At 40.3% G+C, this 13104-nt stretch overlaps 1 protein-coding gene across 2 annotated transcripts in view; it reads right to left on the bottom strand.

Annotated features, from left to right (window-relative positions):
* Positions 1-13104, bottom strand: part of iqsec3a (IQ motif and Sec7 domain ArfGEF 3a) — a 153544-nt gene that overhangs the window by 118392 nt on the left and 22048 nt on the right. For both annotated transcript variants that reach the window (XM_084711497.1, XM_084711498.1), the window contains exon 2: positions 4195-4275. In XM_084711497.1, coding sequence (XP_084567623.1) covers positions 4195-4275 — 81 coding nt within the window. The remainder of the gene's footprint in view (positions 1-4194; positions 4276-13104) is intronic.

Genomic DNA, 13104 nt, shown 5'->3' with positions numbered 1-13104 from the left:
AACTCATCTATGTTAAAAGAGGGTAAAAGATGCTGCTGAAAGACCTGTAAACGTAACATGTAGTCACATCTTATGAGTTGCTTCTTATAGTTTTGCTCTGTAGCAAATGCTAGCTAGCTAATGTACATAAATCATTAACTAGCTAGCTTATCTACATCAGTCGTTAGCTAGCTAGTTACCTAGGAAAGAAGAAAGTTGACAGAAGCTTTGCTTGGTGTCAAGTAGGGCTGCACAATATGCTAAAAAAAATCATATTATGATTATTTTGACTAAAATTGCAATATATGATACAACTAGTGGGAATGATTGGTTTTGCATCACCGTTTTCATTTTCGCTGAAAAAGAAAAAGATCTATTAAAATCATGATGATGTTTGAAGTCCAGGGAATCTCATGCTGCTTTGTCACACGTTTCCTTTATCAAACAATTGCTGCTAAGTTCTGCAATATTGTACCACCAAAATGTTCAAAAGTATTGCGACTGAGAAAAATAAAACCATAAAATGAGGAAGGATTATTTTATTAATGCTTGATTGAATAAAGTTGGCAAAAAAAAACTATCTACTGAAGAACTATACTGTTGTTTGTAACAGTTTAAGGGTACTGATATCTTTTTTTTTTAAATGATATACAGGCCTACCCATCAACATGGTGTTTATATTCCAGGAACACTTAAAAAAAAACTTGTTTCTACACAGAGTATAACCATCTATGCCTTTCCTGGCTAAAACATGTGGTAATTCTGCTAAAAGTCTGTAAATAAAGAAAAAAAAAGCATCGAGTTCAGTAAAGTTGACGTGACTCACTCCTCTCTTTTGGCTGGCCGATCATTGTGGATTCCCCTGTGGATCTGGTGGCGTGCTCAGTGTTGTGTGTTTTCCTGGAGTGTGTAAATTATCTAACATATGCCGTGTGTACCGTAGTGACACACTGGCACGCACACACGTACATTAACACCCACACGCACGCACACACACACACAGATAGACAGGGAGCTATGTTCTGATCACTGCCAAGCCAAAGCATGCAACATGATAAGAACTTTTTTTTTTCACATGAACACAGATGCATTACATGTGTCAACAAGGAGGCTCACCAGTTTCCAGCATGGGAAAGACCCTACAGTACACACATCAATGCATTATGGTATTTTTACATTGCAGAGATTACACTTTAGTTACATGGTAAATATTCATACATGACTCTGTCAAACTTAACGTGACCACAGTGGAGAGACAAGCCCGAATGACGTGGACATGGCTGATGATGGATGCAATGAGGTGTGGGGTGCTAATGTGGAGTCATGTCGCTGTGACGTGATGCGATGTGGTGATGCCACGTGAGTAAATGATCAACAAATCACTGACAACAATGCGGAAATACAGAAATCAACAACAACATAATACAGCTTTCGAAAAGAGATAAGACGCAACAAGAACAGAAAAAAGAAAAGACAAAACCACAAGCTGCTTTCTGTCTCGGCCCCAGAGAGTCGTCCTTGGAAGTGGTTTGCTTCAGAGATTGGCAGTGGAGGAGGGGGGGGGTGGAGGTGGAGGTAGGGGGTGTTTCGGGGAGTCGGGAGGGGTTGACAAGTTAGCAAAGACCTTCTGTTGTGCACTTTGTTTGTACCTTTAGCTAATGGTCCCTAAGCACAAAGCAATCACAAAACACAGCGGCACCGAACGGCTTCTATCAGGCAAAGGTCAAGCTGCTGAACCCCGATCGATTCTCGTCTTTACCTTTCCAATTTCCCCTCCAGCCTTTGATTTTATGAAAGTCACTCCTGTTCAGTTTTAACCACTGCCTCTTGAGTCTTCACATGTATTTAACAGAGACGTCAATGGACTTTTGTGATACTGTAAGAGACTTGGGTTTTGAGTCAGTTACAACGTGTCTGATAAATGGCTCTATAAGGGTTTTTTACTGGTCACTTGAAGAGTTTTACTAAAAATCTGCCTTTTGAGTTGGATTGAGCCAAATAATTAAGTTCCTTGAAGAAATTTAAGGGACTAAGGGACTCAAATCAATTGAGATTTATGATGTTTCTCTCTTTCTTTCTTTTAGTCCAGTTGATCTGTTAAAACAGTCTGCCATGAGTAGGCTAATGTGGCTAACTAACTTTTTAGCCATTCACCAAACAATCTAGTCTAATGTTTTAGTAATGCTAGTTAGCTAGAAAACAGTGTAATGTGTTGTTAACTGTTAACTGTTTAGCTAGCTAGCAAACTGTAATGTTTTAAATCTTTAGGCAAGGAGCAAACACTCTTAGGTTACCCTTTAGTTAGCTAGCAAACAACATTTGTGTTAGTGTTTCATTAACTTTTAATCTAGTTAACAAATAATGAAATTTACCAACTTTTAAACTAAATAGCAAACAATTTACCCTAAGGTAACATCTGGTTAGCTAGCAAACAATGTAAAGTTTTGTTAACTCTTTAGCTAACTAGCAAACAATGTAACTTACATAAACTTTTTAGTTAGCTCACAAACAATATAAGATTTTGTTAACTCTTTTGCTAATTAGCAAACAATATAACTTATGTTAAGTCTTTAGGTAGCTAGCAAGCAACATAATGTTTTGATAACTTTTTAGCTCGCTAGTAAACAGTGCAAAGTTTTGTTAGGAAAGACAGAGCAGGTCCTGACAGCACTCGAATATATTATTTTTTAAATTTGTTTATTTCAGTCTGGATAAGCAATCATCTCCATATTGATTTACACACTAAACTTGGATTTACTAAATAGAGATTAGTTTTCAATTGGGTGACAGAGCTCCTTAATTTTAAATCTTGATTTACTTATTTTAAATGTAGGTTTGCTAAATGATTTGAACTAATCTTAAATTAATCTTTGTTGGTGCCCCACAGCCTTAAAGTGGCAAACAAATCCCATAATAAGAGACCACTGATCTCTCTTCCCTCCTACATCTGTTTGTCCTTCAGTCTCTCCATGTGCCCGATTCAATACACAACAGCCCTCTGAGGTGTCTAAAGTGTGATTTTATTGGTGCCTGTTGGTCGGCAGCTTTCTGCCACTTATTATGTCCAGCACCGTGGGGGCTATGATTTGCCATCAGTCGACGTTTGCTTATCAGCTATTTTCTGCCAACCTCAGACAATGCAGCAAAACAATCCTGTACAACATGCGGCCTGCAGCAAACAAACCATTTCGGGGCGGATGGCTTAATTGCTACTGATGCGCCTTGGCCAGATGAATGCCATAATTTTCAGCGAGACTCTGGTGGTAGAGTGCACTTGGGTAAATAAAAGCAGGAGGCAAACACAACATTTTGTGCTGTCAATTCTGCTCCAAAGGGGCGAGATAATAATCATCAGAGGCGTTTATTATTTATTTTTCTCCCTGCTTATCTGATCCTATATTCTGTAGACTGCCTATTCAAGACTAAATATCAATTATTATACTCCCTCAAAGTCGTCACACAAAGGTAGTTATTACAGCAGCTAATTATTAGTTGTTCTCTTTTTCATATTCCCCAAGACAGTGGGTGCAAAGTACCACAACAAAATAACATTAGAGCTTTAAAATTGGCTGAAACTTTGAGAAAATAAAAGAGTTGAAATTCATATATAAATATTGGTGCACAGATGGGTTTCCAACTGGCAGCATCAGCTCTATCTGACATTAAAAGATAACGGCGTTATCATCCTGCTTTGCTTGCTAAACTCAGTGTAATGTTTTTCCAATTATTCAAAGCTCCACCGAGGACTTGACCATTGTCCAGGAAATGAGATCTCGATGTGATTGATTTGGATGTTATGACCGTGTTCCAGTGGACTCATCTCGATAGTCTGACAAACACGGCGCTAACACTCTGTGGAAACAACTAATCACATCCAGTGTGTCTTAGATTCACTTTGGACACAATCTTACAGTGTCAACAAGACCCAAAACCCAAGCTGATGTAACAGAAGTCTCTCTCTTATTGGCTCATTGTTATTAACATGGGACGGGGGGGAAGAAATCCTGAAGCATTTACAACCACTTCAACTCAGATAACACTGCTGGGGTAGTTGTGTTGCCTAAAGTAGCTACTGCAGCACCGCTACTAACAGGATGCATGGTAAGTGGCTGCAATTAAAATTTACAGAAAATAAAAACTTAAAATTGCTCAAAGTAAATTAATAAGTAAAAAAAAAATATTTGTGCAGATGTTACAAGGATGCAGTCGTCTTACCTGGGGACACAGGCGGTAGAGGTCTCCCCCTCAGGGGCGTCCGGGGCGGGGCAGCAGAACTGATGAAGCACAGTTTGGTTGCTGTGTGGAGAGAAAGAGGATTCTTTTAGTTTATTTATACTGGTCCTACATATTTTAGTCTTTATTTCCCAGGTCAGTTCCATCCCGCTTGCTAAACCCGTCCCCCCGAAGAGTGATTAGCAACAGCTTAGCAACCGTAACTAGGCACAGCAGTCCTTTGAATTTCTCCACATGCTGAAGCGGCGCACATGGAGCCAAAGAGAGAAACTATAAACTGTTGAAATGATGGTTTCTTTTTGTTCTGCCCTCTCTCAAAATAATTTAAGAGGAAAAGTGTGAGGAATGGATTGAACTGTGTTTGTCTGCAGGTTGTGTTTAAAAAAAATACCTACACATTAACTACTAATTACCAAAGCAAGTCCAGGACTAGCTTCCACACAGCGGGGAGCCCTCCTAAGATGTAGGGTAACATTAGCAGCATTTTCTTGCTCTTTATTTGATTCGGGACGACTTACACTCCCTGCATACTTAAGTATTTGCAAAAGGAGTGAGCTGGAAACATTAAAAAGTAAGCCAGAGAAAGTAATTTCAAATGAAAAATCAAGCTAAGAAGAAGAAGAACATCCCTTTATTAGTCCCCCTTGGAGGAAATTAAATTTTTCACACCATTGTTAATTATTTACGCACACATAGGCTTGTATACACAAATGCATGAGCCTTTTTTTGCGTGTGTGGCAGAGGTGGTAGAGGACACCGCCCTGAGAGATGTGCCCCCGAGTTGGGGGTTCGGTACCTTGCTCCCAAAATGCTGAAAAGTATTGAAACACACACTGAAATCATTTCACCATGTTTTATATTGAAAAACTCAACAATTTAAGTGGCATTGGCAATGTCTTAGGTGCAAAACAAACCCATGTTGCAGGCTACCCATGCATAATTGTACAGAATAAAATTTTTTTTCTGGCTTTTTGCCTTTATTGTGAGAGGACAGCTACAGAGACACAGGAAAGGGGGCGAGAGAGCGCGGGGACGGCACGCAGCAAAGGACCACTGGCTGGAATCAAATCCATGGTCGCTGCAGAGGACTGACGCTTTAACAAATGAGCTGCAGGGATATGAATGTCAACCATTATATCAACACCACCTTCATATTCCTGCATGAAAACCTGGAATGGGTATCTCTTAACTGATGCAATCTAGATGCAATTATAGCAGGAACATGTTCAGTTGATTTTGTTTATTTTCAGCTGAGCCTCTGGGTGGAAAAATAACTTTGACTTTATTCATCTGCTTCAGAGTCGGTCCTGTTTTTCTAGATCCTGCCGTTCCTTGCCCGCCCACCAGTTGTCCTCAGTGTTATTTCTCACACTGGCTCATCACCTGACCAGTCTCCTCCCCACACACCTGCTTCCCATTCGTCATTAGCCCCCAGTATAAACTCTACTGCACAGTCAGCAGTTACCCTTTTTGCCAGACCGTCTGCTGTAACTTTTCCAGCTTTTCCCCTTGTTTTGCCTTCTTGCCTATTCGAACCTCTCTTGCCTCAGGTCGTCTGGTTTTGTCAGCCTTGCCGAGTGATCTCCACACAACTTGTTTTCTGATTATTGACCAAGGAAAGTCTGTTTCAACCCGAACACAATCACAGCCTGCAGTGTCTGCTTCTTTTGAGTCCTTGTTTTCAGTGCAGCTCTCTCCAGCCCTCACCCCACCTCACTCAACCCAGACACAATGCTGCTACAGAGTTTATTTATAGGGAGATTAGCCTAGCATAAAATCACTGGCCCGGTGTCACTTTGGTCGGCAATCAGAACACAATGGCTGCCTGGATTTGAGCCACTGACAGCTTTGTTGCCTGGTTTACAGCAGTCACACTTACACTGGACCTCGACACAACCAGATGTCGTTTACATTCTCAAGTGATTGACAGACTTTGTGAGCAACAACACCTTAAAGAATTATATAATATTAATCCAAGTCAGCACAGAAGTAAGACGATTTTCACTGATATTGATGCCTGCCAATGCCAGTCTTTACTACAACCTCTGCAGTGTGAAAGTCTTCTTTTTATACTCTTTGGTAACGTTTCTTGTGAATAAATCCTTCCCGCAAACAAAGCGGAGCAGGAACAGGTTGTCCTATATGGCAAATTTAGGGGCATAGATCTGCTAATGATCAAATCTCATGACTCCTGAACAGGTGGCATTCATAAGGTTGAGTTTGTGCAAGTACTTGTCCTCTAAATTCCTGCAAGATTTGCCCAAAATGCCTATCTGAGACATACCCAAAGTAAATTGAAAGCTGTTCTTGAACCATTTGGAGTATATGCATGATTTTGGTCTCTTTTGTAAGTTAATGCTCTGAGATTTTTTTTTTTAACCAAAAACCTGAATATTTTTTGCAGATAGATGCCTGCAGATGTCTTATTGCTGGGACTACACTGACCAAAGCATTTAGCCAAACGTGGTCCCAAATTTAATAATAGCACACAAATCAAACTCCCTTTAGTCCAAAGACCACATACAGCCCAGTTTAATCTCAGGTGGGCAGGACCAGTAAAACCACTGCATAATAACCTATAAATACCATTTCCCTTCTTCTTCTTTTTTAGTATAAATAAGTTCAAGGTCATTCTCAGAAAGAATTAATGGGCATACCAAGCACACTGGCCTCCCATTTACCAGTGGAGAAACAATGCAGCAACACACAGCAACAGTAGCCCATGACTGACAGTGCTGTGTCAGTAACAGCAGTGCATTTTATCTAAAAACTGAAATTAATGACTGTTTTGCAATTTTCACATTATGCAAACTTATCCAGTGGGCCAGATCGAATCCTTTGTTGGGGCAATTCTGGCCTGTGGGCCATATGTTTGACACCCTCCCAACAAACAGACCCAAAAAAAACACACGCTGAACAGTAACTTCAGCATAAATACATTTTAGTGCTATTTTCCCCTTCTTGAAACTAAACTTTGTGCATACAAAAGTGTGAAAACTAGAGCTATGGTGGAAAAGCAGTGTATATAAAAAGCAACTCAGAGCACACTATCTAAATTTATGTTATGTCCCTGTTCTGGCTTTATATTAGCTGTTGCAAATGGTCAATTTTGGGGATTTCGTTGGCTCCTCACCAGTCATCTAAACAATCTGTTCTAATTGGCTCGGTCTTTACTCAAGAGAAGAAGGGCCAACACTTCCTTTCAATACAGACTCTTATTGACTGTGGTGGGATGTGAACAGGACACGAAGCTCCTACTGGCTCAAGTAAAGTGTAAAATTGAAAGGTCAAGAGTCCAGCAGGCATCTTAATACCAAGATATCACTAATATTTAGATGGGAACTTGAGAATCACATCGATTGAATCACAGGAATCTTAGTTTTCTAAAGACATGTCACATGAGAAACCACTTAAATATATGAGCTGTTCACTATGGAGTTTGGTGAATCTGACTTGAAACACGAAACCCCGCAGAAAAAAGTTCTAGCATGAGAATAAAATAAGATTCTTGCTTGAGGTCAACGAACAATACAGGTCACCTTTAACTGGAGTAGTCTTTAAAAGTAATATGTGATCAGTATTCTGGGATTTGGAGAAGAGAATGAATGAAGGCTGCAGATGAAGTGAGAGGTCACGTTTGTCGCGCTTCTCTTCGCGTTTGATTTATGTTTGTCTGTGTTCAGTTGATCTGAAAATGATATAAAGAGAAGGAGAGACGCAGACAGAGACTGAGAGAGTTTTGAGTGTTTGATCACCATGGAGATAGACAGACACAAGAGACACAAGGTTTCACTGTTTCAGCACTGCAGAGAGACACACAGACAGAGAGAGGATGTGTCAGCACCACGGACAGAGACAGAGGGGGAAGGTTGACGCTCCATTAAAAATGTTTGCTTCTGCAAAGTTTGAAAGAAGAAATCTGCTAATCAAATTAAAACTTGGCCCCAATTTCCAACAAAGCAATGTAGCCCTGAAACCACCGATGAATCTGCGCATTATTATCTGGATTCAAGTTTTAACAGCTATGAAATGTTAGAAAATAGAACAAAATGGTTCCCAAAAACCAAATATATTCAGTTTCCTATCATACATGACAATGTAAAGCAGCAAATCTTTACATTTGAGAAGCTGTAAGCACAGAATGTTTGCCACAGTTTTTAGTTACAGTTTAATAAATACCCCACAATATGCTACTCCATGTTCTCTTTCCTCTCCCTCTCGCTTTCTGGTTCTCTTAATGAGGAGCGTGGACTCACTCGAGGTTTCTGCCTATTAAAAGGACGTTTGTTTGTTTTTTTTTCTCATCATGGTCATGAAGATGGGCAACAAAAGAAGTTAAGTGAAGCCAAAACATTTTGATCGCCCTCTGGTGGCTGGCTGCAGTAAAGGTCATATCCCCAGGCCAGTAAAGCCCAAATCCAGGATATTTTGACTTCATTTTGGTTTTGTACAGTCGGAAGAGGCGGAGACACACTGTCCATCTAGTCAATGAGTTGTACCAATCAGACTTAAAGTCTGATATTGACTCAAATAGTTGGATTAGATAACGTGACAATCTCTTAAATTCTGTTTTCTGTTTACGTCTACATTGCTCTTGATCCTTGCTTGTGTTGTATCAGCTCTCAGATGTCTCTTTGGATAAAAACATCTGCTTAATGAAATTGTAAATGTGCGCACCACATCCTGCACCAGCAGCCCCACCGGTAGACACATGCTGTTGTCTCACGTGTTGATGGGACAACCGAACACGACTCCTATTAAATGAATCGGCTGTTTGCACCTCACTAATGGCGCCGAGGGATATGACAGGCTGTTTATGGGCCGGAGCGTATTTGTTTTGGGCTTTCGTGCTGGTTTGCAGTGAAACTATCGAACATTTTTATCAAACTGCTTTCTTATTGCTGTTAATGATAACAAACATCAGGATCAGTACTCAGTATCAGCCAAAATGCAAAGCCCTGATATCTGCATCAGGACTGAAAAAGTTGCGTCCTTATCCCTACAAATTAATGGAAAATCTACAAAAATATTGGCAATGTCTCAAAACACATCTTCACATTGAAGAAGAATACGTATAATACAGGATAGAGAAAGCAGCAAGCCAACCTATAAAGCTTCAAAGCATTTTTGAAGACCACTGTTCCCCTATTGAGTGGATCGTACTTGAGCTATACAGTCACATGTGAAGGATGATACTGAAATGTAGCGTGGAAAGAGAGCTGGGATATAAAATCTTAATGTGCATGTGAGAAAGCCATGAGTGCATTTGCTTTCCTCCCTTCCATCAGTATGTCTTCTCCTTCAACCTGGACACCCATGTTCTTCACACTCCTGCGTCCCGGGCTTCATCCTTCAGCATCCTCCCTTCCCCCCACCTCCTTCTCCTCCTTCTGTCCCTTTTACACCGATTTTCCATCACTCTCTACAACTCCCCATCCCCCTATTCCGGGCTCCTACAGGCATGATGAGGAATTTGCTCGATTACTCTCGCTGTCAGAGGACGTGGCCGGCAAAAGGAGCAGCCGCTTTCCGTGTGCCGTGTCCTATCCGTGGACATGGGACGCGGAGAAGGACGGAGAGCAGAGAGGTGTAAAGATGAGAAGCAAGGCTAACACCACCCCTCAATCCTTTATCATGCCTGTGTTGGCTTTTTATCTTCTGCCCTGTAGTCAATCTCCCTGCCCTCGTCTCATCCTGGTCCCCTGGGAGAGGACAGAGAAAACAAGGAGGCCCGTATGTCTTCTTATATACCTCCTTCAGGAGCGTGACTGCTGGTTCACCTCAACAACACTTCAATCTGCTGCCCTCCCTGCCATGAAGTGCGATGGTTTATCACCTGATACGCGAGGTCCTTCTGAAAAACTGTAGAGTTTCTCATCCCAAAACGGAGAGAAAGACCTTTTTAAAAGGGACATTGGGGGGTATTTGACAGCAACAATGGCAGACAGTACAGGGAGGGTATGACAGCAAATTAATTCCCATTGTTAATGCCTCCTCTAATTGTGTTCGCCTTAACGACCATGACACCGCTGTGGCCGTTTTTAATAGGTCGAGAACACAGGCGGTCTCTGAGGGGACACAGATTAGTGCGAGCGTTGGAAGCGGCAGAGCCACTTGTTCACACAGATAAAAGCTGTGCATTATATTCTTCAGGACGAGGCATGAAAACATCAGGGTTAATAGATGTGAAACGGTTGCGTTGAATTAATACGGTTGTGATTTTATTTTCTTGCTGAAGATTTAAAGCGACCCTGCTCATCTTTACGCACTGACATGATTAAAAGCAGTAATTCTTCAGAATGCAACAAAAACTTTCCTCATTAATATCAAGACACAAAATAGAACTGGACTGTTTCATGTATTTTGGGGTTTTCGGCAGGAGCTTAAGAAATGTGTGGATAAAATAATGAAGGTAGAACTTCTTTTATTGTTTATTAGTTTGTTTTTTTTTCTTTTTTTCTATTCTTTTTGATTTAAAAGGCAGATTAAAAGACAGTGTGGGTGGGCAAATACAAGAGGGTGAATACTAAGGTAAAGGAGTAAGTAGGTACCAAAATGCATTTAATATGAATACAACAATAAAAGGGGAGAAAGGATGGAAACATGGAAGGATATTGAGTAGGTTGGAGTAACCAGGAAACAATCTGTTGCTTTTATCATGTACTTTTTCTCCATTACCTTGGGTTTTGTTCACTTTGTATTCAATATGTTTATCTCATTTAAGTCCAATTTTGTATCTCGGTGAAGATTTTCAATTACAAAAGGGAGCGAGAGAGAAAAGGAAACGGTACAAAACAATGGTGGGAAATTCAGGACCGTTTATAAATAAAAACTGTCTCTCAGGAAAATGAACATTTTATGCTTTGCAACAAAAATAACTTCTTAATGGAGTTTTTAGTACAGGTTATCTTGATTTAATCCACCTGTATGGGACATGAAAACAGCCACTGTTGTATGCTGAATGTTTTTAATTGTTCAATAAAAAAGAAAATGGGGGAAAAAAAACAAATTTTCCTATTAAACACTCAAAGTTTTTAATGGAATATATTTGGGGCTTTCGACTAGAAAGGAATTTTTTAAAACAGCGTCACAATCAGTGGCTTAAATATCTTTGATTAGTTCAACATTGACAACACTGACAAGAGGCAGCGGATTAGCTTAGCATAAAGTCCAAAAACAGGAAAAATTAACTGGCCAGGCTCTGTCCAAAGGTAATCCTGGTTGCTTGGCAACCACATGGTGATGACAAGAGACAAAGGAAACTAAAAAAGAGGGAACACAAACAAACATTGAAATTCTCTGTTCAGTGCCAGTTCTATTGAAGCTTTTACAAAAGTTAACTTACACCTTTTATACTTCTGAGATGATGCTAACACATCGTCCTCCATCCGTGCTGACTGATACAGTCTGTATGCATAAAGACAGCATAATCAGACACGTCCAAACCTGCTGAGTCGTCCTTTTCTTGACAACAGGATGGAGGAAAAAAGCAGAGCTCATTTGAATTTAATCAATGGATATTATTGGTGGTGGTGGGGGGGGGCAGCCTGCAGAGGGGTTAGTTGCCTCTGATGATGAGACACTTGTAGACAAAGCACAGAGTATAACTGACATCTATCCACACTCAGCCAAACTGTGTCATAAATAAAATAATACGGTCACATCTGAATCATTGATTTCACCATATTGGAGAAAATCACCTCACAGGGAAGAATCGTGATGGACGAACTCTTTTATCTTTTAAAGCACCTTCCTTTGATTCCTCTTAACCATCTGTCTACGTCTGCTTTGATCTCTGCCGTCTCTCACTCTTCTCTAAATTATTTTTGTCATCACTCTGCTCAGTTTTACTGCATCACCTCCATCTTTCCACTCAAAAACAGCTTGCAAGCATTTTATAACAATTCTGGTTCATGAGGGAACCTTTTTAAAAGGCGCAGCTGTGCTGCAGAGCGAGAACACACAACCGAAACGGTATAAAAGTCAACTCTCATGAATCTGTTTGTGCTACACTCTCAGAAATAAGGGTTCCAAAGGGTTCTTCTTAAAGGGCTGAGGTTCTACCCAGAACATCTGAAGAACCATATTTTGAAAAAATGGTTCATCAAGGGTTCTTTGTAAGACTAAGGGTTCTATTATGAACCTTGTTCATCCAAAGAACTGCTTTGTTGCAACTGTTGAAATCCTTGAACCTGTTCCTCAAGGGTTCACTGTAGCATAATATAAAAGAGTTCTTGTTCGGTTCTACTACATAAAACTCTTGGGATATAAAAGAGTAGAACTCCCTGAGTGGATTCTGAATGAAACCCTCGCAATATAAAAATGTTCTCAACAAAACCCCCTGGTTGGGTTCCTGTTGGAGCCCTTAGAAGGTCGAAATGTTCTACCTAGAACCATTTGCTTCTGAAGAACTCTTTTTTTAGTGTTAAAGGTTCTTTTTAACAATTTGTAAGACTGAGGTTCCATTAAGAATCCTTTTCATCCAAAGAACCCTTTTTGGAAGAAGAGTTCTTCAAGAATTTTTGAGATCCTTTAACTTTTGTCAAGTGTTCTTTGTAGCATAACATAAAAGGTTGGTGGGTTTTACAAGATAAAGCCCTTGGAATATAAAACCCTTAAGGTTCTCTTGGTAGAACCATGACGCCATAGAAGAATTCTCTGTAGAACCTCTCATAAACCTCTGTAGAACCTCTCATAAACCATAGAACCTCCCCAAAAAGGGTTCTTCTATGGAGATGAGCCAAAGAAACCTTTATGGTTCTACTTAGCAACTTTATTTCTAAGAGTGGAGAAACAAGTCGCCATGAAACGAGCCGCCTAGGAGCTATAACTTGCTAATTAATCTCTGCACAGTCATTGTGACGTGAATCCACTCGTTCCCATGTTCAGAGT

This window comes from Lutjanus erythropterus, chromosome 22, assembly GCF_056507025.1.
Source record: "Lutjanus erythropterus isolate fLutEry1 chromosome 22, fLutEry1.hap2, whole genome shotgun sequence".
NCBI classification, from domain to species: Eukaryota; Metazoa; Chordata; class Actinopteri; order Lutjaniformes; family Lutjanidae; genus Lutjanus; species Lutjanus erythropterus.
This window is presented reverse-complemented; position numbering and strand designations above follow the sequence as displayed.